Below are 24,364 nucleotides of genomic sequence, written 5' to 3' on the forward strand. Positions count from 1 at the left end.
AGACCTGTATCCTACCCAAAGCTCACTGTATTGTCCTAATAATCACTCTTTGGTTTCTGCAATTTATCTGCAGTAATCCCACCCAACTCTACTCTTATCCTGTTCATTTTTCACCATCTTATCTATAAGACTACTGTGGAGGACATTTGCCAAAGGTTTAGCAGAAATCCGGGCACATACTTTATGCTGTTCTCCTGCCCACCCACCCTCACAGTCCTATCATGGAGGGAAATGAAGATGATACACATTGCTCAAGGTGAGAGTTGTTTAAAGTATATGAGGGAAACACTTTAATGGGCAGTGCTTGTGTGTACCTCTGTGGAAGAGTACTTTCCATTTCACAGATATTAGGAAAACATAAACTATCTGTTATCAAATTACCCTTTTTCCATATATGTTCCTAAACCAGTTTTGGTCTCCCAGGGAGACTGTCTGGTGGCAGAGACATAGCAGCCTTAGTGATAAGCTCAGTGCCTCGGGTTATATTTCCAGTGTTGTTCAGAGATATACAGAGATATAATCACATGGACACATCCACAGGTGGAGGTGCATGGACATGACACACAACCATGGACACATGTTTTCTCTGTTCAATTCTTGTAAAAGGACCTTGTCTAAGTTATAGGCCTTATTAGCTTAATCTGCCTTATTCGTAAGAATGATGGAAATGATGAGGCAGGTAATTTCCAACTCACTTTTAACTGGCTTGGAAATTTGTGTTTATGATATGCCCACAGACAGTCTTCAGGATAAGAGCGATGGTGGGACCAAAGTCCTGGAGCAAGTGATGAAGGCATTGCAACTCTCAAAATCCTCCAGGACAGATGTGCAATCATATCACTGCAACCACAGGGTGATGGTCCTCGGAGGCTCCCTGTTCCCCAGGCTGGGGTTTGGGAGCTCTGTCACCCTTCTGGTGGTGGCTAGGCTTTGACTTTTCAGTAAGGAAAAGAAGCTCATTTTTTAGGGCATCCAGTATGGAAAACATAACCTCAAGTATCTATGATGTAATCTCCAAGGAAAAAGTTGCTTTGGCTTTTTCTTACTATAAGTAGAAATTCTACTTCCTTTTCTTTGTCAGTGGGCCTTAGCTATCAGAGGCTTCTGGTAGAGTTACAGCCAAGTAGACCTCTAAAATCCCACAGCCATCTTTATTTGTGGGATAGGATAGGTGGTAGTGTCAGTTCTGCTCCAGAAGAGAAAAATAGAAGGAACAACAAATACTCCTTTTACTCTTGATGTTTCTTTTTTCTTTTCCCTTAAGCTGATAAACAAAACAAAGGCAAAAACATAGTGAGAAGTGCAGAAGGTTAAGAAATGATACAAAATGAGTGAGCTCTTCCTCATTTGCATGCTGCAGTGTTCCTTTACCCTGGACATGGCACTGTTCTAGCACTAGCTGCTAATGGCAGGTGGGAATGGGGTGAAATACAAAAATGCAGCAACTCTGGTCTCTGCCTATAGGAGTTTACAGTCTGGTGAAGATAGTCTGCAGACAGCATGGATGCCATGAAATGACCAGTGTTGCTCTAGGAAGATTTCGATGATAGTACCTGGGTAAATAAACCACTCTCATAAAGAAGAATCTACCTTTTGTTTTTCATAGGTCTTGCAAAGCTACATTTATCCTTCCAATACAGGGAAAATAAATAGAATCTTATCTTCAGGGCTTCTGTTGTTTCCTTCAAGTTAAACAGACCCACTCTGGGCAAACCTGTATTTCCCTCCAAGAACCACTTCTTCCCTCTGGGACCTAGTGATCTCCTGCCTTGGGCAGGGCTGCACATACCCCCTCTTTTTTTCTTGAGTTACTGCTAGAAGGTAGAAACTCTGCTTTTCATACTGTGAGCTCTTGGGGGGCCACTTGGGTATCCTGCTCCTTCCTGTATTTCCAGGCATAGTCCAGGATATGACATAGAGTAGGCACCTATTTAATGCTTGTTGAATAAATGAAAGCTTTCCTTCCTCTATTCCTCATTCATTTATTTGCTGAACACATGTTTATCCATTGCCTTCTCGTGATAGGCACTAAGGGATACAGCAGTGAACGGGACCTGGTTGAGGAGACATATAGACAACTGGAATTACAGTATGATGTAAAATGGATTTGATATGACTGAGGAAGAACAGGGTATGATGAGTATATATGTGGGGATACCCAGCTCAGCTGGATGGGGAGGGAAGGCCTTCTAGAGACTAGAAAATTGGCACAGATAGCTTAGATAATGACAAGTAGGAGACAATATTCCAAAGCTTGGGAAGAGCACACGCAATGGACTGAAATAGCTAGCTGAGATGGAGTGCGAAAGCTGGAAGTTCATAAGAAAGATAATATTAATCATGAACATGTATATAGTACTCACTGTGTGCCAGGTACTCCTTTAATTCTTTTGTGTTTGTTAACTTATTTAAATGCTGTTGTCATCCTCATTCTACTGATAAGAAAACAGATGCACTGGAGGTACGGTGCCTTGAGCAACCTCGCACAGTTAGTCACTGGTGGAACTGGCATATGAAGTCTTGATGGTGATACAGCTTTTAAGCTTGGGTAGGGGTTGGTCACTGATCCCCCCTGGGAATCCAGGCATGCTGCTGGATATGGACAAGCTCCTGTGATAGCACTCTGCTTGGAGAATGTCTAGTGAAGATGTTCAGGACATCTGGTACATCCTAATTGTCACGTCTGCCTCCAGCAGGCAGACGATGAGACTTTCCTTTGCTGCTGTAGATGGTTCATTGTGTCTTGTCCTCTGTGAACAGACTGAAGAGCAGAGGGTCTCCTCAGCTTCCTAGGGAGAAGGGACCTGGGCCAACAAAGAATAAACTATATGACCAGTTTGCAGCCTCCACGGTGGACTTCCATCCCTAAATGAGGGAGAGGGGGAGAGAAGAAGGAGAACTGGTGTACAGACCTCTACCCACAAGCTGGATACCCTCTCCCGGTGCTTGGCCATTGGACGTGATTGTGAGGGATGGGTGAGGAAGAAGAAGATTTTAATTGGTCACCACTGGGCCCCTAGAGAATGGGCCTGAAAAGAGGTGGAGGTATTGCTTCTGCTTGCTTTCTTCCGGTTTTGGAATTGAATGATCCACCCCAAAGCCTCAGTGCCCCACAGGCCTTATGCAGCCCCTCCCTGTGGCGGGTTGTGACCCTTCCTCCAAACTTGCTCAGGCAGACCCTGCTCAGAGGGGTGTCCTTGCAGCCTCCTCACAGCCTGCTGCCACTTGCTTAGGAAAAGCACAGGAACTGCACGTTGGTGCTTGGAAAAATTAATGCTTTCAAGATGAGCTCCGTACAGCCTTAGCACGCCTGTCTCTCTCTCACCAGCTGAAAAGAAGCATTCTTAGACAATTACTCCCTGAGGGAGCCCAAAGACTGGCTTTGTTTATTGAGTGTTTTTAGTTACAACACGTGAAGTTCTGAGATTTTTTTGGCTTTGGGTTTTTCTGGTTTTGGTTGTGGGGATAGAGAAGAGTGAATTCCCAACAAACAGGGCACTTGGACTGTTCACAATTGTGAAAGCAACTTCTTATGTGGACACAGCTGTGTGTTCAAGGAACTTGGTAAGACCTGACAGATGGAGCCCAGTCTCTGGGCCAGCACTGTACCTGGATGCTCGGAGCCTTCTGTCTGCAGCTGCTTAGGTCACACATCTCCATCTCTTAGTGGCTCCTTCCCCTTCCTCAGGCTCTCCTTGCTTTCACCGTGTCTTCTGATGGACGCAGCCACAGTCAGCTGTCACCTCCCTTCACCCTCAGCCCCCTTCAGTCCTCACCCTGTAGGTGACAACACTCCCAGTAGAGACAGTGGCTTTGAGAGTATCCATGGTGGTGAGTCAGAGCCCACTGTTCAAGGGCAAGGATGGCAGACTTGCCAGTCTGCCAGCCATGGCTCTTCCAGCCTCGTTTTGGCAGCGTCTCTAATCAGCAGTGCCACTCTTTCCACGTCCATCCTGTCTGTGGCCACAGTGGGGTTTTTTTAAACTACGTAGTCTCAAAGATACGTATTGATACAAGGGGAAGATAGTAACTGTTTAACACAAGCTCTGGACAATTACTGCCTCTGACTAGAGCTGGAGCTTGATATGAAACATAGCTGCCATCTCTGACCAAAGTCCCATAAGATGTCTAAGTGGCTGATGAGTGAGTGGGCTGAGAAGAGGTGGGTTGTACTGAGTGCTCGCTGAGGTCACGAAGCGCCTAGCCAATCCCTGTGGTGAGCAAGGAGTGGCGCGAAGTGTGGGATGAACTGCCTTTGCCAGCCCGGGGATGGGTGCATGAGTCCAGGGACTCAGTTCTGATGGCCTGTGGGTTCCCTGTGGATCACCTCACATTTGAGACCCTATGAGTAAGAAGTGGAGAAGGAACTTGCTGTCCTGACACTGAGGGAGCTCTCATTTTTTTATAAAAAGCCTGAGCTGCTACTTCAGTCAGCCTAAATGCTTTCAAAATTACCAAAGTAATGAATGCTTATGGTAAAAAATTATAAGGATATATAATTGCATAAAATATAATTCTCTAACCACTTACTCCCATCTCCTAGGGATAATCACTGTTAACAGTTTGGTAAATGTCCTACCAGAACTCCTTTCCTATGCACATTGAAATGCATACTCATAGTGTCTACGAGTGTATTTATAGTCCATATCTTTTCTCACAAAAAATGGACTAGTACAAATTATTTCAAATTATCTTGCAGATTTATTCTCTCACACATACAATATATCATGGACATCCTTAAATTGTCACTACATATAAAACTCCTTGTCCTTTATAGTGGTTTCAAAGCATAATGTAGATTGTATCAATAATTGTATCAATTTATTTTACTAGTTCCTTATTGTTGGATTTTTAGGTTATCTCCAGTTTTTTTTTTTTTTTTTGCTAGTTTTTACAGAATATACTGAAGCATTTTTGTGAGAGTTTTATAAGTAGAATTGCTGGAATTGAAGGTTGTGCACTTTATAAATGTTGATAGAAAGTGAAAGTGAAGTCGCTCAGTCGTGTCCGACTCTTTGCGACCCTATGGACACCAGGCTCCTCAGTCCATAGGATTTTCTAGGCAAGAGTACTAGAGTGGGTTGCCATTTCCTTCTCCAGGGAATCTTCCCGACCCAGAGATCGAACCCAGGTCTTCCGCATTGTAGATAGACACTTTACCATCTGAGCCACCAGGGAAGTCCGCATAAATGTTGATAGGTACTGCCAAATTAATTTCTAAAAGCATTATATCAATATACTGATCTGCCATGTTATGTATATATATTTTCCAATTTGATAGGTGAAATATGGCCTGCTGCTATGCTTTAATTTGCATTTCCCTGATCATTAGTAGAAGTTAGCATCTTTTTACTTTTTATCAATCATTTGTGTTTCTTCTTTTGTAAATTTCCTGTTCATGTTCTTGACTCATTTTTATACTGGGTTGTTTACCTTTTTCTTTCTGTCTTTTTGGGAGCTCTTTGTAAATTTGAGATCTAAATCTTTTCTGTAATGTTTTGTTGCAATGCAGCATATATTTGTCTCCTAGATTATCTTTTAACGTTGTTCATGTTTTTATAATTTTATATATTCCTTTTTTCCTCCTGAAGACTTAAAAAATCTGTGAACATAATATATTCATATTGCTCAAAAATCAGTACAATGTCAAATATAACCTTATGCCTATCTACCCAATCCACTCCTTCCATAGGTTAATTATCAGTGTTATTTCTTGTGAATCCTTCCAGTGCTTCTTTTTGAAAATATAGGTGAATCTGAATCTGTACTTATTATACCATTTTTCTTATCAAAAGGAGGAAAAACTTAGCTTCCTTGTTCTATACCTTGCATTTTTAGCCCAACAGTTTGTTTGGAAGATCTTTTCATATCTATTTGTGGAAAACTATCGTTTTTAACAGTTGCCAAGTATTCCACCATGTGGTTATTAAGATATACACCTCAGTGGGCTTTATACTCTTTTTGCTTATGTATGCCCTAAAAGAATATTGAAAACTATATACTCCCCTCATACATCTAAGTTGACATTAAACATTTTTTTAAACCATAAGTTTGAGTGGTTGCAAATAAAATATTTTCTAGCACATTGTAGATTATAAACAGGCTTTAAATATGTTTTCTTAGAAGTCTTGGAGCTGCAAATTTAGTGAATTGGAAAAGGTATCTCTCATTGTCAAAACAAGTAGCCAAAACAGATATATTTACTTCCTGTAGAGAAAATCTGTCTTTTTTTTTTTTTTTTTAATTCAAGCCAGCAAGTTAATTAGACATCCCTGTGACAATTCTGCCTTCAGAATTCAAATTCTAAGATCTGTAGATAGCTAGACAGATAGGTATGGTCCTGAGACTAGACATGCTTTTGTCTTCAAGATGAAATAAGGTACAGTCCTTTTCAATACTTCCTTGTGATCTCAGCCAGTCTTGTAGCTTTAACTTGTCTCCAAACACCAATGACTCCCACCTTCATTTATCTTTACACTGGGACAAACCACCCCCTGTCTTAGTGACTTACAATTTACCATTTCCCTGATTGTGAGGATCAAGTAGGCAGTTTTGTTTTACGTGGTATCTGTAATGGTGCTGGAAAGGCAGGAAGCTCTGAAGTGACCTCACTCAGGTGGATGGCAGCTGGCATGGGTGGGGCTGAGACTGGCTGGGCTTCTCAGCCTGGGTCCTTGGTTCTCCTTCATGCGGTCTTTCCATGTGGCTTGGTCTTCTCACAGCATGGCAGCTAGACTCCAAGAACAGTTACATTTATTCTTGACTCCACTATCTTAAAATGTTCTTTAAAAAGTCAAGTACAGTTCAAAGGTCAAAATTCAAAAGGTTTAAAAATATTTTCAGTGAGAAGTATCCCTTTCAATACTGTTCTCCATCCCCTGTTTTCCTTAGGTGACTTGTATATTCCTTCAGAGATTAAAAATGCATATATGTGTGTTGAGCTTTGTGTCTTGCCTAGGAAAAACTTCTTACCCTAAGACTGTCAGTTTTTCTTCTTGGAGTTTTATAGTAGTTGTTTTTTAACTGGAAATCTTTAACTAGGTTTTCCCATATGCATGCTGTGAGGTCAGGCTTGATGGACTTTTTGGGAAGCCAAATCATTGGCATTTACTACATGGAAACTATATCAGGGAACTCCAGAAAGTTTCCATCTCCTCAGTACTGAGAGTCATCCACATATTTCATGTGGATGAAATAGTCAAAGGATTTTTTTCTAATTGACTGTCTCTTGGATCTTTGCAACCTGTGTTAGAGCAGAGGGAAGAAGCCAGATGAGTTGGGGTATTTGGGCAAGTAAGATGTAGGAATCTCCCCCTACCTGAAGGGCAGGTGGAGAGCTGGGGGATCTGGAGTCATAACTTGTCCGTAACTCAGCACTTCACAAGGTCCACTTGGCTTACAGCTATCCTCCGAGGCAAAACTGACATTGTCTTTTTTTTTTTTTTTTTCAACTGGTGTAGATCCTACATCCACGTAGATCCTATGGATTGATAAGTTCATCCGGCACTAACTTGTTGTCTATTGTAGGAGAATGCCCCTGCTGTGTTAGGTACAGTACTTAATATTTCATACATGTTATTTTGTTTTTCCCTCGTGCAGGTTGTTCAGATTTTGTAAGGTCAGCCTTATCCTCATCCAAAAGATGAAGAAACTGAGAGTTAGGGAAGTTAAGTGACTTGCCTCAAGTTACCAGTCCATTAGAAAAAGGCTTGTGTTTTGAACTCAGTTGGTCTGATTCAGCTCAGGCCCTTTCCTGACCTTATCAGGCTTCATATTAACTGAATAAACAGATCATACAGGGTTAGTTCCAGAGTTTATGGCAATTGGTTATTTTTAAGAACCACAAGCAGAATTTATTTCATGAAAAGTTAAGTGATCATGGCAATTGATTCTTTTCTTTTTCAAAATAAAAGTCAAGGAAGAGAGCATTCAAATTGGCTAGTGTGCTTCTGTGTGTGTGTGTGTGTGTGTGTGTGTGTGTGTGTGTGTGATATGTGTGTGTGTGTGTGTGTGTGTGTGTGTGTGTGTGTGTGATGTATGTGTGTGTTTTGGGGTGGGTGTCAGGGCATTCCAGTGAGTCAAATATTCTGATGTAATAGTGGATTGATTACATTATGGAACAAACACAAATTATACATTTTCCAAAAAAATAAAAACCCAACAATTATATAAAAAAATGTTTAGTTCTAGATATATGCTAGTCAAAATTTATTATTTCTTTTGATAACAGTGGGCTCTTTTTGATCCTGTTGAACTTCATATTCAACATTATCAACCACAGTTGTCATAGTCTGGTGCCTGACTTTCCTGGGCTGATACGCTGAGGGGTCTATTTGGAAAAGACCCCATCGGTGGAGATGGAGAAGGCATGGGATGAAGAGAGGAGGGAGAGGATTCTCTACACTAAGGGCTCCCCACAGGATGAGACATGCGGTTTCAACTGTGGTAACTGACCTCTTAAGTTTTTCTAAGTCAATAAACTGTGGCAATTGAGAGGCGGAAGGAAGAGTTAAGAGAAACCAAATGTCAGGGGGGCAAAAGGCCCCCAGGCCTAAGGGCCCTTAGGTCACCGAGTCACCCCACCTCATTTGATGGGTGAAGAAGCTGCTGTTAGTAGAGGGAATAGGGAGGCACCCCTACCGGCTGTGAGGGAAACAGAGGAGGCAATAATAAACTCTCGGATTGCTGGGCTTCTGAGATCAGGTTCTGAGGTGTCCACTCTATCTTTTTCCTCAAGAAGAACTACTTTATAATTTAGGGGTTTGGAGAGGGCAGTCAACTATGTTCTTTCTGGGTAGGAAGTGGGGGATTAGGGGATGAATGAGGGAGGCAAAGGAGGCACCGGGTTCCTTGAGTTGCCCTCATCAGCTCGCCCAATAGGCACGTGCCCATGGAGCTTAGGGAAGCCTGTCTAAGCTTCCTCCTTGCCTCCAGCACACCCCACCCCTGCTGCTCATCTAAGGCCTGGACTTCCACTCCCCTTCCTTTTTTTTTTTTTTTTAAATTGAATAAATTTACTTGTCATTCCAGATCATAATTTGCACAAATTAAGCCTTTTGACTTTATGTATGCATATGTATACCGACTCTTTGCAATCCCATGGGCTATACAGTCCATGAAATTCTCCAGGCCAAAATACTGGAGTGGGAAGCCTTTCCCTTCTCCAGGGGATCTTCCCAACCCATTAATCAAATCCAGGTCTCCTGCATTGCAGGTGGATTATTCACTTGATCTTAGCCAAAAGGCTGAGAAGCGATGCAGGTGGATTCTTTACCAACTGAGCCACAAGAAAAAGCCCAAGAGTACTGGAGTGGGTAGCCTATCCCTTCTCCAGCAGATCTTCCCGACCCAGGAACCGAACCAGGATTTCCTGCATTGCAGGTGGATTCTTTACCAACTGAGCTATCAGGGAAGCCCATATATATATATATATACACACACACATATACACATCCTCAAAAAAAAAAAATGTTAACTTAGCATTCCTGGTGATGGTAGAAATATATTATACTATTTTTTCTGAATTCCCTTTTAAAAAAGTGATATATAGTTGACATACAACACTATATTAGTTTCAGGTGTGCAACATAATGATTTGTATATGCTGTGAAATGGTCACCACAGTAATTCTAGTTAGTATCTATCACCACCCATAGTTACAGATTTTTTTCCTTAGATGAGAAATTTTAAGATCTACTCTCTTAGCTACTTTCACATATACAGTACAGTGTTATTAACTATAGTCTCATCATGCTGTACACTGCATCCCCATGACTTGTTTATTTACTATAACTGTATGTTTGTACATTTTGACCCACTTTACCCACTCTCCACTGCCCACCTCTGGCAAACCATCAATCTGTTCTATTTATAAGCTTGGTTTGTTTTTGTTCTTTGTTTTCTTTCCTTTGACCTAAGGCATTATCTTTTGCCAAAATGTAAATATTCCCTGAGGGTCTGAATACTAAGCTCTCCTTGTTCAGACTTAGAGGGGTTGAGATTATTTATCTTAATACTTTTCACAGGCCCAGGATGGGAGAGCTTTGAAAAGGCATGAGGGCACGGCTTGGTTTTGGGGCCGGGGTGGCAGTGTTGGGATGGCATGCTGTGGAAGGAGAGTCAGGGCCACATGGGGTTCTGGTGATTGGTGGGGGAGGAATAAGTGCTCTGGGGAGGCGTCAGGAGGGACTGACTGCATTTCCCTGACTTAGCGATTTGGTGTAGAGCCCAGTGTGGTCTCCAGGAGCTGAGGCTCCCCCAGTTGAGGGAGCGTTAATGATCCCAGAGGAGGTCGGAGGTGAACACGGATGGAAGCCACACAAAAGCAGGGCAAGGCAGGCTAATGAGCTTCCGCCTTTCACTCCTGCCACCCGGCCTGATATTTGAGGTGACATTTAAAGCTATTGTACAGATGAATGCTCTCTGGAGCCTGTGGAGAGAGGAGCCTGAGTCTCAGCCTCCTGGCTGGCAGCTCCTCAGCCCTGCAGTCTGGGACCCTCTACTGGGACTTGAAGGCCCCTTACCTTCCAGGAGATTCTTCTAACTCTGCACTCCGAGGGTGTGTGGGGAGAGTACACTCTAGAATTCAACTGGAATAGCTCAGTGAAGTAAGAGAGGAGAGCAGGGATGGAAGCAGAAAGATCCCTGTTTCAGACTCATCTGGGGAGCTGTTTAAAAATGCAGGCCTTGGGGAGTGAGGCCGAGTTACCTGCCTAGATAACTAACCCTCTAAGGTGATTCTGCTGCCCATTAAACTTTGAGAACCTCAGAGATAGAGAATGAAAGAGGTTAGCTGGAAAAGGCCTCTTGGGAGAAGTGGGCTTGAATTTCAGTGTGACAAGTGATAACGTGTCTTAGGTGCTGGCCTCAGGTGTGGACCTAGGAAACCTGTTCACTTGGGGACACCCGGCTCTCACAGGAGAGATGGGCCGGTGTCCATCCCATCCATGGATGGCATCGCTGAGAATGTGTTGTCATGGGACTTCACTTCTCCACTTGGGTGCTCATCGCCAAGGGGACAGAAGTGGTGTGGGAGGTGGCTGAGGATGGTGTCTGCTGGAGTGTGTGATACATGTTGCGGCTGAAGTACAGCTTGCAGGGCAGAATGGCAGCCTGGTGGAGCCTGCTTCCTCGGGCAGAGAGAGTCTTCACTCTGCTACGCAGACTAGCAACACTACCACCTTCTCTGCTGAGCTAGCCCCATGTGTCCGACAAGTCAGCCAGTGCCACTGTGGGAACAGTGGTCATCGTCCCAGGAGATGAGTGGGAAAGCTTTGGGACATGACTGCTTCTTCCCTCCCTCCGTGCTGCTTGCCTTCTGCTCCATACACTTGTGCTGGCTTTATCTGATTGGGAACACGGTGTTTCCATGTTGGGGCGGGCGGAGAGCGGGAGAAAGAACAGTGCCACGTAGGAAGAAGGAACAGGGAAGAGAAGGGAACACATCCATGTTCTGGTGATCATCCAGACAGGCATCAGCCCTCTGGGATGGATGGGTTGTTGCTGGCCTGGAGATGCTCCTTGCTTCTGAGAATGGGTCCCCGTAGCACCAGTCAGGTGGGTTGCAGGAACCATGCCAATGGGAATGACCGTGCTTGCTCTGACCATGATGAAAGAAGGAGCCGCTGCAGGAGTATTGTTTAAGGCAAAGCGACAACAACAACAAAACCTAATAAGGCCCCTTCCTGGCCAATATCCCGACTGTTTGAATTGCACTGCAGCTAAATGGCAACTCTGACAGTCTCTTGGAACATTGTATTCATCTTCTGGAGGGGCTGCATTGAAAGCAGGCTTATCAGGCTCTGTGGGAGTTGGAGAAATGAGTAGTGGTGGACCGAGGAGCTCCTGGGAGCCCAGCATGATGGGCTGAAGCCAATCTTTAGTGAAACTGCTGGCTGAATGGGTTCATCCTGGGCCTGACCCCACAGGTGACGCTTATGTTCTTATGTTTACAGTTTGTGGGGGCAGCGCTTGCACTCATGTTGTTAACATCTTTATTCCCTTTCTGTCTTTGAAAACGAAGCTGTGTGGAATGTTTGGCACTTGATTACTGGAAGGAGGGGAACAGGGCCAGCTGCCTTCTCCAGGCCCAAGAATGGTACATGGAAGAGTAGCATTAGCCCCATCAGAGTATTCTAGTTCACACAGTGCCCACACAGTTACTGGGACTTTCTGTCTCATAGACAGGTGCTCTTTTCAAAGCCTATCTCTGTCTGGATCTCCTTAGACCCTGGTGGGAGCCACATGTGCATGCCTTCCATCTCAGATCTCTTCCCAGTAGGGTTAGACAGAGCCATTTTTGGCATTCCTATTTGGAGGCTGCTCTTCCTCAGCAGCCAGAAGCCAAAGAAAAAGATGAAAGGCTGTCACTCAGTAAGAGGCCACACGCAGGCCCTCTGCTGAGCCTGTGCTTGTGGCCTGTCAGCACTGCCCTCGGGTCCTGCCCTACTGTGAGGGCTTCCACCTCTCTATGGAAGACATCACACTTCCCCAGAGAACAATCCAGAGCCACAGAAACACTTTGGGAGAGACAGATGGCACACACTTCTTCAGCCCAGCCACCGACTAGGTATTTGACCGTAAGTCAGTTATTTAACCTCTTGGCACGTGGGTTTTCCCTTAGTTAGACTGGGGAAAGTGAGTCCCATCCTACAGACCTCACAGGGTGGCTCAGAGGCCCGAGGGAGAAGATGGATGTGAAAGTTCTTTGTGAGCTTGAAAAGTACTGGCCGCACCTGAATGATGGAGCCTGTTATTCATGAAGGAGGGGGAGGCTAAGGGTCAGTGCACTTCTCTCTGGAGAGAGAGGAGGAGGGGTGTGCATTCTTGTGTTAACTACAGACTGGAGTCTTGTCCATTTAAGGTAATAGTAAAATAACTCTAGGAGAGCCAGCGAGGTAGCTTCTGGGAGGCAGTGTATGCTCCGTCCCGGTGCTGCTCTTCATGAAGGAACCACGATGCCGTGGTGGAGCAGGGGCAGGGCCAGGCTGGAGGAGACTGTGGCTCTGCTCGCCTTCTCCCTGTCCCTCCTAGCTCATGCCCTAGGACAGGACTCCTCCTCAGTCTGAATTCTGTCAAAATCTGCAGCCTGTGTCATCTTGGAAGCCTGAGCTTCCAGGAAGAGCTGACGCTGAGGAGGCCTGCCCCTGCCGGCTCCCAGATGGAGACCAGGAGGCCTGGGAGGCCAGCATTTCTACTGGAACAGTGAGAAGACACTGCTGGCACAGCCTGGGCTGGGTGGAAGCAGTGATGAACGTGCACATGGCTGCTGGGTGGGTTTTAGGCTTGGAGTCCAAAGCTGTTCCGGACCTGGGTCCTCTTGATTTCACTTAGGCAGACAGGACTTCTGGTCACCTGGGAGCACAGCCTCACTGGGCCAGCAGCCAGCCTCCTATAAAATGGGTTCCCAGCGATGCAAGGCCAGGGTGCCGTGTCATTCTTCCACAGGCTTTAGGTGGTGCCCAGGGACTGAGGCCCTTGTAGTCCATTCCTTTTCCTAACTTAAAAAACGAAACCACGTGGGGTGCACAGATATTTGCCTCTTCACTCATTCAGTTAGTAAATACTTAGGCACTTGCAAAGTTCAAGACTCTTCAAGGCTCAGTGATGATCACAGAGCAGATCCTGTCTTCATGGAATTTGTGGTTGAGCCAGGAAGCAGAGTCTTGTACAAAGGAGGAAGTGAAATGCAGTGGAGATGGGAAGGAGGGTCAGGGAGGGCTGCCTGACTCTGTGGCATTCGAGCTACGTGTTGGTAAAACCAGGAAGACTTGGCTGCAGTGAATACTTGCCCATAGGATGGCCGTGCTCTGGACAGGAAGACCAGGAGCCAGTGCACAGAGGTGGGAAAGCGTGGGATGTAAGGGCTGTGGGAGCTGAGGATCTGGCTAGAGGAAGAGGGGTTGGAGTAGAAGGGGAAATGAGCCCTTGAGCACCACCATTCACCACGTGCTGGCCCAGAATTTTAGATCCTTCCTTTCTTGGGAACGTCACAACAGCTCAGTGAAGCGAGTACTGTTCTCTCTAGTTTCCAGAGGAGGAAGCTGGGTTGGAGTAAAGTGATCTAGGCCAGGCAACTGTTAAGTGGTAGCAGGATTTGAACCCATATCCATGTGACTCTGCAGTCCATGCTATCTCTACTCTAAAAGAGGATCCACAAAGGGAGATGGAGGCTGTGGCCTTTTTCTGGCCACATGGGTCCAGCAGCCTTGGGCCTGGGGTGCCTGTGGTTTCCACAGAATAAGGCAGTGAGGCTCTGGCTCTTGTAGGCTGGCCTCAGAGTCCAGGATGGCTGAGTTCCTGGCTTCCTATCCCTGTCTCCTGTTAGGAGAGCCATTGGCCTTTGGCATGGGAGGCAGGGGAAGCCAGGATGGCAGGAGATCCTGGAATGACATCTAAGATATGACCTTGACTGTTCAGTTTCATTCCCAAGACCACTTCTCTGCTCCTTTCTTTGTGAGGGTGCTCCCTGGTGCCCTCCCCTGCGTCTCTTGACCTCCCTTTGGGCCCCTGCAGGCTCGGTCTGCACAAGGCGGCAGTGTTCCGCACTTGTTCCTTTGTTGCTGTGAAACAGGCTCCCGGCACAGTCAGCCTCTGTGTGGGAGGACTGGTGGCTGTCTTCGCAGGCAGGCATTTGCTTCGAGCAGGCTGCGCGCAAGCCCAGCGTCAAGAAATTCCGGCCTCCTCAAGTTGGCGGTGGTGGGACGAGGCTCTGCTGAAGGGACTGGCTGTGAAGGATGAGTTCAGGGGGGGATGACGGACCGCTTCTGGGAACAGTGGTATCTTTGGTATCTCCGCTTGCTCCGGCTGCTGGATCGAGGTATTCCTGGGGCGGGGGTGGGGGGGGGTGGGTGGGGGAAGAGAATGGACATGAGAATGTGTGTACATGTGTGTGTGTGTGTAAGAGACAGAAGACAGAAGGTATGCATATACACACAGATTTCTGACACAGACAGGAACACACACACACACAGGAAGACACAGTAGAGAAGAGAGCAGAGAGCAAGGAGAGACAAGAGGGAATGAAACAGATGAGTAGCCAGCCCATAGAAAGTAAAAAAAAAAAAAAAGCAGCTGTTTTTCTGGGGACATTTGTGACCCAGCTGGGAATCAGGAGCCCAGGGCCATTTGGGAAGCATGTGTATATCAGGACCTCATTTCTTGTTGGGTTGATCAGCAAACTCAGTACTGCAGTCAAAGGCACGCTCCATCTTGCAGGACTCTAGATGGAACCCTGAGCAGTGCAGCAAGAAGAATAGTCCATGAGCAAGAAGCTGGGAGCAAAGAGATGCAGGCTCACATCTCAGCTCTGCCACCACCAGCTCTGTGACCTTAGGCTGATTTATGAGACCTTTACAAGCTTGTTTTCCCATCTGTAAAATGGGCGTGGTGAGACCTATCTGCTGGGGTTGTTGTGGAATTCTTAGTTCATTCATACCTGTAAAACACATGACAATGTCTGGTGCATAGTAGGTGCTTTGTAAGTGTCCATTTCCTCCTTACAAGGCCCCCCAGCATTGTGGAGCTATGGCACCTGTCTGGAGGACAGCTGCCTTTGTGGGTTATCGGTGAGTCATACAGAATTTGCAGTTAGTGGAAATGGAAGGGAAAGTCCGTTTTATTCCTCAGGTTAATCTGACCTTAATACATTTTACCATCAAATATTCATGTGATTTAAGTCTCCTGGTAATGTGATGCAAATCCAGACATTCTGTTGTAAGGAAAAGCCACTGTTAACTTGGTTGAGTAATTGATTTTTTTTTTTTAAACAATGTTGAGTGTTATTTTTAAAAGTGTTGGCTCCTTTAAGAGATTTTGGCAAGATTGAGATGAAAACCCTGATGGAAAAAGTGACCTGGGGGAGGCTCTGCTGCCCAGCCCAAGGTGTGGTCGTCTGTACCGGGGATTGTCTTAGGTGTGCCAGGAGGTCAGTACCAGATGGAAGCAGAGAGCTGCACACAGCAGGTGAACCAGGGCTGTTATCGGGGAGAAATCAAAGATGGAGGAAGCCAAACCAGCACATCTGAAAAGCAGTCTCTCACTAGCACTGAGAACAGGCCAGTGGGAGCCCAGACTTGAAATGAGATGAGAATGTTAGGAAGAGAGCCAGAACTTGTTACTGATGAAGATCATAGACCAGGGGAAGGAGAGGCCACAGGTGTGAATCCTCCTTACCTGTGTGACCTTAGGCAAGTTACTTAACCTTTCTGTGCCTCCTTCATTGTAAAAGAAAATGATAATGACGACAGTACCACCAACACAGAGGGTTGCTGTAGGGAAAAACTGCAAGTGAAATACTTATTCCAGTGCCTGGCATGAAGAAAAGTGCCCCTTAAGTGTTAGTTTTCTTTACCAATGCTGTTGATTCTCACTGTCTTACAGATGTCTTAGGAAAGACAGGAACATGTGGTATCTAAATAACCAGGAGTTGAGAAAAGTCCAATTAAGAGTTGTTAGAGCCTTAGAGATAATTTATACTTTTGTAAATTAAAACAAGATTCAAACTAACATGGTGCTAATTATAGAAAGTTAGATGTTAATATACAAGCTATATTAATAATAATTGGTTTTATTGTTTAGAAAGTGCTTGAATCCATGAGTTGCAAACTTGGGTTCAAGTTTTGGCTTCATTACTTTCTAAGTGCCCTTGATTAAATGATTTACCCTCAAACTGACCCTTGGTTTACTAATTTGAAAAATGGTAAATGTTAATAATAATATCTATATTATAGAATTTTGGGGAAACTTATTGTGTTAGTGCATGTAAAAGTGTCAGGCATTGTTAGAAATGTCAGGTTAGTGAATTTATGAGTTAACTAATTAACCTCTCCCCAAAACATTGTTTGCCAGATGTGTTCTTCCATGCATGTTTCATCACCATGTATGGCTATATTTGGAAAGTTTATGGTCTTTCATAAATAGTATCTCTAGGGTTTTCTTTAATGTGAGTCTTTAGCAGCTTCTGACTGTGTAGGGCAACTTATTTCCAGGTTTTGGGGGCAGTGGGTGTTGATTACGTTGCCCAGTTCTGGTTAATGAGTATCACAGTATTATACATGTACATGTGTGATGCCTGCAGCCATGTTCAAGCAGAATTTTAAGATGTAGCAACTTTCCTCTTGTAACTAACATTAGCTAACTTTGTGTAGACTGCAGCATGCTTTAATATGGTGTTCTAGGCTGAGCTGGCTCATGGGAAATGCTCAATAAATATTTGTTGAATGAATGGATGAATGATAAACCTGTCCTTCTGGGCAGTGAACAAAATTCCCTGGGATCTGCCTTTAGTGTAACTGAATTTTTCTCCCTTTATCATTTTTTTTTTTAGGATTTTATGTTGTTTCACCCTTGTCATTGTCATGCCTCATATCATTCTGAAAGTAACAGACCTCAAGAAAGTGAAGAGGGAATAAGTTAGCAATAAGAAGAAATGGGAAATGATAAGTTTAGCCCAGGAAAATGAAATAAATCGACAAGCTGTGTGCCAGCCTGAGTCATTCTCTTGGCTGTGACTGGGGGATAAGTGAATCTGTGATTTGACACACCTAGGAAAAGGGAGAAAAATACTGAAACACATCATGGAGCGGAAATAAACTTTACGAAGAAATGGCGGTGCATATACTTGGTGATTGCAAATGAATCTTTATCTCCCTCATCATTGTTCATTAAGGGTAAGGATTTAAGAACATAAAAGTGATTGTTTTCTAGGACTTGACTCTATGTCATGAGATAATGAACTGCCAGGTTGCTCAGACATGATTATTTTGATGATTTCTTTCATTAATATCAGATGCTGTTTTTACAGTGTTTGTTACTGGGCATTTGTCAACTCTGTTGATCATGTTCTGTGCTTTAAGATGGTGACTAAGGAGATGGTTCGTATGGTGGGATCTGTCCATCAAAAGAAGGGTGTTCATACAGATCTAAAACACGAGTGTGTGTATAAGAGAAGAGAAGTAACGTTGCATTTTGTTGTTGAGTTTTAGTGTATCCATGGGGACCTGACAAGTGAGATGGGGGTTTATATTTCTTTGCTAACATTTAATTAAAAAATTTTTTTTGGTCATAAAAGGGGGAGAGTGAAAAGGCAGATGCTCTTTATTTGTAGAGCATTAGGCAGTGTTTCTCAGTGTGCGGGAATGACCACTTCTGGTAGTTCATGGAATGGTTTCAGGCAGTTTACAGGTGTCCCTGCACGCTTTCTTGCTGGTCACTGCTTGGCAGCGTCTGGAGGACACCCTGTTTGGCCCGTGGTCTGCTTCTGCTGTGCTGTCCAGCCCCTGCTCTGACCCTTTCCAGTGAGGCCTACCTTAGCTCCACCCACCCCTCAGATCTCCCCTCATTCCTGCCCCTAGTCTCCCTTTTAACTTCCCACCAGCTTTCCCTTGGCCTCACACTCTGCCCCAGATATCTGCCTCCTCTAGCCCCTGTGGTCCCTCAGTCTTCTCTCTCTGCCCCTAGAGCTCCTTTAAAGGCACAACCCCAGGCCATCTGTAACCCTATTCTGTGGCATTCTCTATTATTCTCTAATCATAGCCAAGACTTCATCCCTTCTCACTGCTGTGCCTGGACCAGCTTGACCCCATGGATCCTGGGTCTCCTGCCCTGGACCCGCCCTTCTGTGCTTAGTCGTGTGCAATTCTTTGTGGCCCCATGGACTATAGCCTGCCAGGCTTCTCTGTTCATGGGAATTCTCCAGGCAAGAACATTGGAGTGGGTTGCCATGCTCTCCAGGGAATCTTCCTGACCAAGGGATCAAACCCAGGTCTCCCACATTGCAGGCGGATTCTTTACCAGCAAAGCTACCAGGGAAGCCCTTCCCTCATTTCTGAGTGTTTTTTCCACTCAAGAGTCACGTATTGTTTCCTCTTGCTCCTGCCTTTTTATGTCACTTTGCTATTATCCCCAGTCTATGAGTTTCTTTTAAAAACAAATTTAAGAGATGGAGTTGATTTAAAATGATATCAAGGAAATAACTGTAGGAGGTATGTGGATATGGTGAAATGATGACAGAAGTACAGAAATGACTGGTGTGTGGAAAACTTAAGTGAGACGTTGAATTTACATCATAAGTTTTAGGCCGCCAATTTCTTCTTGGTGCTTCGTGTACATTCCTGTAGCTACCACAGAGTGCTTTGGATTCTGGGCCAGAAACCAGCTGGTTCTCATTCCTGGATATATGCTGGAATCATCTGGGAGCTCTTAGAAAGCATGATGTCTAGCTCCTCCCTTCCCTCCCCCACCGCCCTAGCCAGCTGAATGAGAGTCCTTGGGAAGGGGGTTGGACACTAGCATGTTGAAGGAGCTCTGTAGGTGATTCTAATGACAGTCACAGTTGAGAACTGCTCATTGTCAGGCTTCTACATGGATGCCAGAGAATATAGGTAAAACTGACTTTTCAGCAAAATAAATGAGGAAATCAGTCACTATATGGGAGTGGTAAACGTAGGAATGCACTAAGGAACAGCATTTAAAAGAATGCAATCCTTTGGATATAATTCATGCAAGTTTCTTCAGAAATTTCAACTACAATCATTTTCTATCACTGACTAAACCTTTTTTTTTTAATTTTTAGCTTTTCTTGTTTGTAGTCTTTAAATTGAAGTATAGTTGATTAACAATGTGTTAGTTTCAGGTATACAGCAGAGTGATTCAGTTATACAAGTATCTATTCTTTTTCAAATTCTTTTCCCATTTAGGTTATTACAGAGGATTGAGCAGAGTTCCCTATGCTATACAGCAGGTCCTTATTGATTGTCTATTTTAAATATAGCAGTGTGTACGTGTCAATCCCAAACTCCCAATCTATCCCTGCCTCCCACCCTTCCTCCCTGGTAATGATAAATTGTCTTGCTTATCCCGTTCCTAGCCTGCCTTTTGCTGGAGATCCGCCTTGGTTTGGCTTGTCCTGTTGTGTATATGTGCCCAGCATGGTATGTAGCTTCTTTGTGCCAACCTTTATGACTTGTTCTTTCCTCTCTATGGGGAAAAGGAAATCACAGCTTGTGTATGAAAAGCATGTAGGCTGGTTCTTCTTTGCTGGGAATTTTCTAATTAGAGGAGGTTAGGTTGTAATCAGCTTCCCAGTGAAGGTGAATGTTCATACACTACACAAAGAAGTTACTTTAACTTAGTTTTTAAGTCACTAATAGATAGTTCTTATTCAGTTGGCTTCTGGCACAAAACCACTTTTTTTTTCCTATCTTCTTCTTTTTTGTTTTATTTTTCTTTTTTTGCAAGAATATTTAAAACGTTTTTTTTGTTTTTGTTTTTTGTTTTTCCCATTTATTTTTATTAGTTGAAGGCTAATTACTTTACAATATTGTAGTGGTTTTTGCCATACATTGACATGAATCAGCCATGGATTTACATGTGTTCCCCTTCCCGATCCCACAAAACCACTTTCTTAAAGGGACCTATTGTTCAGTAAAAAATTTGATTTCAGCACCCCTTGAAACACTATCTCAGCACAATTCCCCATTGCCCCACACCCCAGCAACCTTCATATTTTCCCTTCATGATTCAAGTGCTTCCTCTTGAAATACCTGAAGCTTCCCTGTCTCACAATTAATCCACATCCTTCCTGCTCCAAATCACATTAGCGCCCATGTCCTCCAGAAAATGTTCCCCCAGTTAATCATACTGATTCTATTCAAAGACACATGGGCATTTAGGTGCAAGGCCAGTGTTCTGTGATTCACGATGTACTCCTGTGGGTGGTAGAAGGACACACCTGATGGGGTGGTTGTGAGCCTTGAAGGAATTAATATGTGAGGCCAGGGCCTGGTATGAATAAGTGCTCAGTAAGAGCATGCGTACTTCCAGACTTCTGTTGTTTTTAGGAGCTTAGTTGCTTCCGGGGTCCGTCTCTTCCATTGTGAGTAGAGCATCCCCAAGGGCAGGTCCTTGTCTCCCCATCCCTTAGTATCCTCACCTGGACACTAAGTTAAAGTTGTATCCTGTCATGCATGTGTGCTCGCATAGTCGGGTCTGACTCTTTGCGACCCCGTGGACTGGAGCCTGCCAGGCTCCTCTGTCCCTGAAATTTTCCAGGTAAGAATACTGGAGTCTGTTTCCATTTCCTACTCCAGGGAATCTTGACCCAGGGATTGAGCCTGCATCTCCTGCATTGGCAGGTGGATTCTTTAACACTGTATCTTATCAAGAAACCCAAATAAAGAGGCTAACGGAGTATCTGAACTCTCCAGGGAACTCAGAGGCGATTGGTTCTTTGTTGGTTGTGGGTAGAGAATTGTAATGACTTGACAGTTCCTATATCTTATCCCCCTTGGTCCTCACTATGTCTCTCTGAGACCAGTTAATTTAGTTCCCCTTTCACAAGTACAAAATCAGCTTATAAAGGTTAAAAGACTCTGTTCAAGTCACAGAGCTGCTAAGAGAAGAATCAAGATCCAGGACCCCCAGCTCTCACCTGGGATGAGTTCTCTCCTCTACCTGTTCTTGTACTGGTGGGGGATCCCATCTTTTTCTCTCTCTGGCAAACGTGTTAAACTGGGGGGTGTGCCCATTTCCCAGAAGAGAGTGTATCACTGGGATGTTTTTTCTGTGGTGTGAGATCACTAGACAAGATATATCTAGGCCAAGTCCTAGGGGAAGGACACTGATAGCTGTGCTGGGAGGTCCTGGTGTGGGGTTTCTACCCGGTGAGGAGGTGACTACGCTGTGAGAACAGGAAAATAGCACTGTCTGGGCGTGGCATGGGGCTTCCCGGGTGGCACAGTGGTAAAGAACCCACCTGCCAGTGCAGGAGATGCAAGAGACATGAGCATGATTCCTGGGTTGGAAAGATTCCCCTGGAGGAGGAAATGGCAACCCATTCCAGTATTCTTGCCGGGAAAATTCCATGGACAGAGGAGGCTGGTGGGCTACAGTCTTACTGGGTCACAGAGTCAGACACAACTGAGCGACTAAGCACCCACATGGCCTCCCAGTGCTTGTTCTTTTTTGTGGCACTTTCAATGATAACTGAGGAGAAGTGGGGCAGCTGTGTCCCTGGATGGTCCCAAAGCCAGCTGTGGATTCCCAGTGTAGGTGATGGGTTTGCTCTTCACCTTGTGGATGGAGGGTGGTATGTTACCAAAGACACTGTCAAAACAATAAATAGAATTGTTAATATTAGTGGCAGTAGTAATACTACCTACTAAGGCCCCAGGTATAGCAGGGAGTGTTTAGGAGTAGGAGGTAGGATTCCTGCCCTCAGCAACTTACAGTTCAAATGCCTGAAAGATCTAGAACCAGTGGTAATCTCTCTGAGTCCCTGTTGGCCCTTCTATCAAGTGATGGATCTTATGAAAAGGATCCCTTCCAGCTTTAATGTTCCATGTAGAACATTAACATAGAAATGTTATCCATTTCTATGTGGATAATACCTGTAATAAAAAGATAGTGCTAAGTTGTGTCCGACTCTCACAATCCCGTGAACTGTAGCCTTCCAGGAGCCTCTGTTCATGGAATTCTCCAGAAAAGAATACTGGGTAATACCTGTAGATAATACATCCACAATGCCTGCAATATATCTGTGTGATCCCACAAGGTATTTCATGTTGAATTGCTAAACAAATGCTATGTACTCACAAGGGGGGAGAAGTAGTTCGGTCTGAAGGAAAGAGGCAGTATTACTGCTTCAGCAAGTATCTTCTGAGAACCTACTATATGTTGTGCCCTATTCAAGAGCCTAGAAATACAATGCTGAAGAAGATAGTGTTTTTGTCTTTATGAAGCTTTAGGATTTAGCAGAGGAGACACACACTAACAAATACCACGGTAAATAATACAATGACAGGTAAAGAGGAGAGAACTGACTTCAGCTTTAGTAGTACTTAATGACCAACCTAGACAGCATATTAAAAAGCAGAGATATTACTTTGCCAACAAAGGCTTGTCTGGTCAAGGCTATGGTTTTTCCAGTGGTCGTGTATGGATGTGAGAGTTGGATGGTAAAGAAAGCTGAGCACCGAAAAATTGATGCTTTTGAACTGTGGTGTTGGAGAAGACTCTTGAGAGTCCCTTGGACTGCAAGGAGATCCAACCAGTCCATCCTGAAGGAGATCAGTCCTGGGTGTTCATTGGAAGGACTAATGCTGAAGCTGAAACTCCAATACTTGGCTACCTCATGTGAAAAGTTGACTCATTGGAAAAGACCCTGATGCTGGGAGGGATTGGAGGCAGGAGGAGAAGGGGACGACAGAGGATGAGATGGCTGGATGGCATCACCAACTCGATGGACATGAGTTTGAGTAGACTCTGGGAGTTGGTGATGGACAGGGAGGCCTGGCGTGCTGCGATTCATGGGGTCGCAAAGAGTTGGACACGAGTGAGCGACTGAACTGAACTGACTGAATGACAAGGATGGGCGTTGGAGAGTACAGATTGCCTGGAACATCTGTGTGGTGAGGGTTCAGTTTGGCAAGGTAGGTTGGGATCATCCTGTGAAGATTCTTATTTGCATATCACGTTAAAGACAGATAATAGAGCAGGAGCATTTCATTTTTTTTAATGTATTGAACAATTTCCATGTACCAGGCAGTAGACCAGGTCCTGAGAATACACAGAAGTATAACATAGCTTAACAAAATGCCCACTTCCTTCATTCAGTGGAAGTGTGTCTGTTTTTCTTGAGAGTTAGGATAAGAGATGCATGGTTTTGAGTCATCTGCCCCAAAATGATAGTGAAATTGATAGTAGCTCAGGAAAGACAGTACAGGGGAAAAGGTGACTGGTATAGATTGGTTTTGGCAAGTGTGGACATGGGGAGACAGTGTCAAAGGGATGGGAAGAGTATTCCTAAGGATAGGAAGAAGCCAGGATACAGTATTTTCTTGAGGGTAGAGGAAAAGGGACAGTTAGGAGTCCCCATCTGCAGGGAAGTGGGGCAGTGTGAGGAGTTTGGTGACAGAAGGCATTGGTGACGACTCATAGCATTGTTTCAGCAGCCTTGATGAAGAGAAGCCAGATTGTGGTGGGAGGAGGTGGTGAAGATGAGGCAGCAGCAAGCACATATTGTTTGTTTGAGAAATATGTCAGAAAATGCAAGGTAAAAATAGAATGGTGGTTGATGGGACATTCGGGTCAAGCAATGGTTTTGTTAAAGAAGGGAGACTTGAATGTGTTTGAGACTGGGGGCGGGAGCCAGTGATGAGAGAAGTTTGAAAATGATGAACAGAAATGGATCGATTAATCCATTTAAGAAATATTCATTGGGCACTGACAGTGTTCCAGGCACCGAGCTATTTGCTGGAGATACAGCATGAATAAGGCATGAAGTCTTCATGAAGTTTACATTCTAATGAGTGAGGCAGACGATCCATGAGCCAAGCAACAGTTGAATTGAAAAGAGCTTGTGATA

The 24,364-nt window shown here is 44.6% G+C and overlaps 1 protein-coding gene across 21 annotated transcripts in view; it reads left to right on the forward strand.

The window, feature by feature from the left end:
* KALRN (kalirin RhoGEF kinase) overlaps positions 1-24,364 on the forward strand; it is a 668,360-nt gene that overhangs the window by 48,614 nt on the left and 595,382 nt on the right. For 2 of the 21 annotated variants that reach the window (XM_070466102.1, XM_070466105.1), the window contains exon 1: positions 14,611-14,818. The exons of 17 other annotated variants lie outside the window; for them this stretch is intronic. In XM_070466102.1, coding sequence (XP_070322203.1) covers positions 14,752-14,818 — 67 coding nt within the window. In that variant the 5' untranslated portion in view covers positions 14,611-14,751. Of the gene's footprint in view, positions 1-14,610; positions 14,819-24,364 lie in introns of those variants that run through there. 2 more of the 21 variants (XM_020899498.2, XM_020899499.2) reach the window with 1 other exon arrangement.

Source organism: Odocoileus virginianus, chromosome 4 (genome assembly GCF_023699985.2).
Source record: "Odocoileus virginianus isolate 20LAN1187 ecotype Illinois chromosome 4, Ovbor_1.2, whole genome shotgun sequence".
Lineage (NCBI taxonomy): Eukaryota > Metazoa > Chordata > Mammalia > Artiodactyla > Cervidae > Odocoileus > Odocoileus virginianus.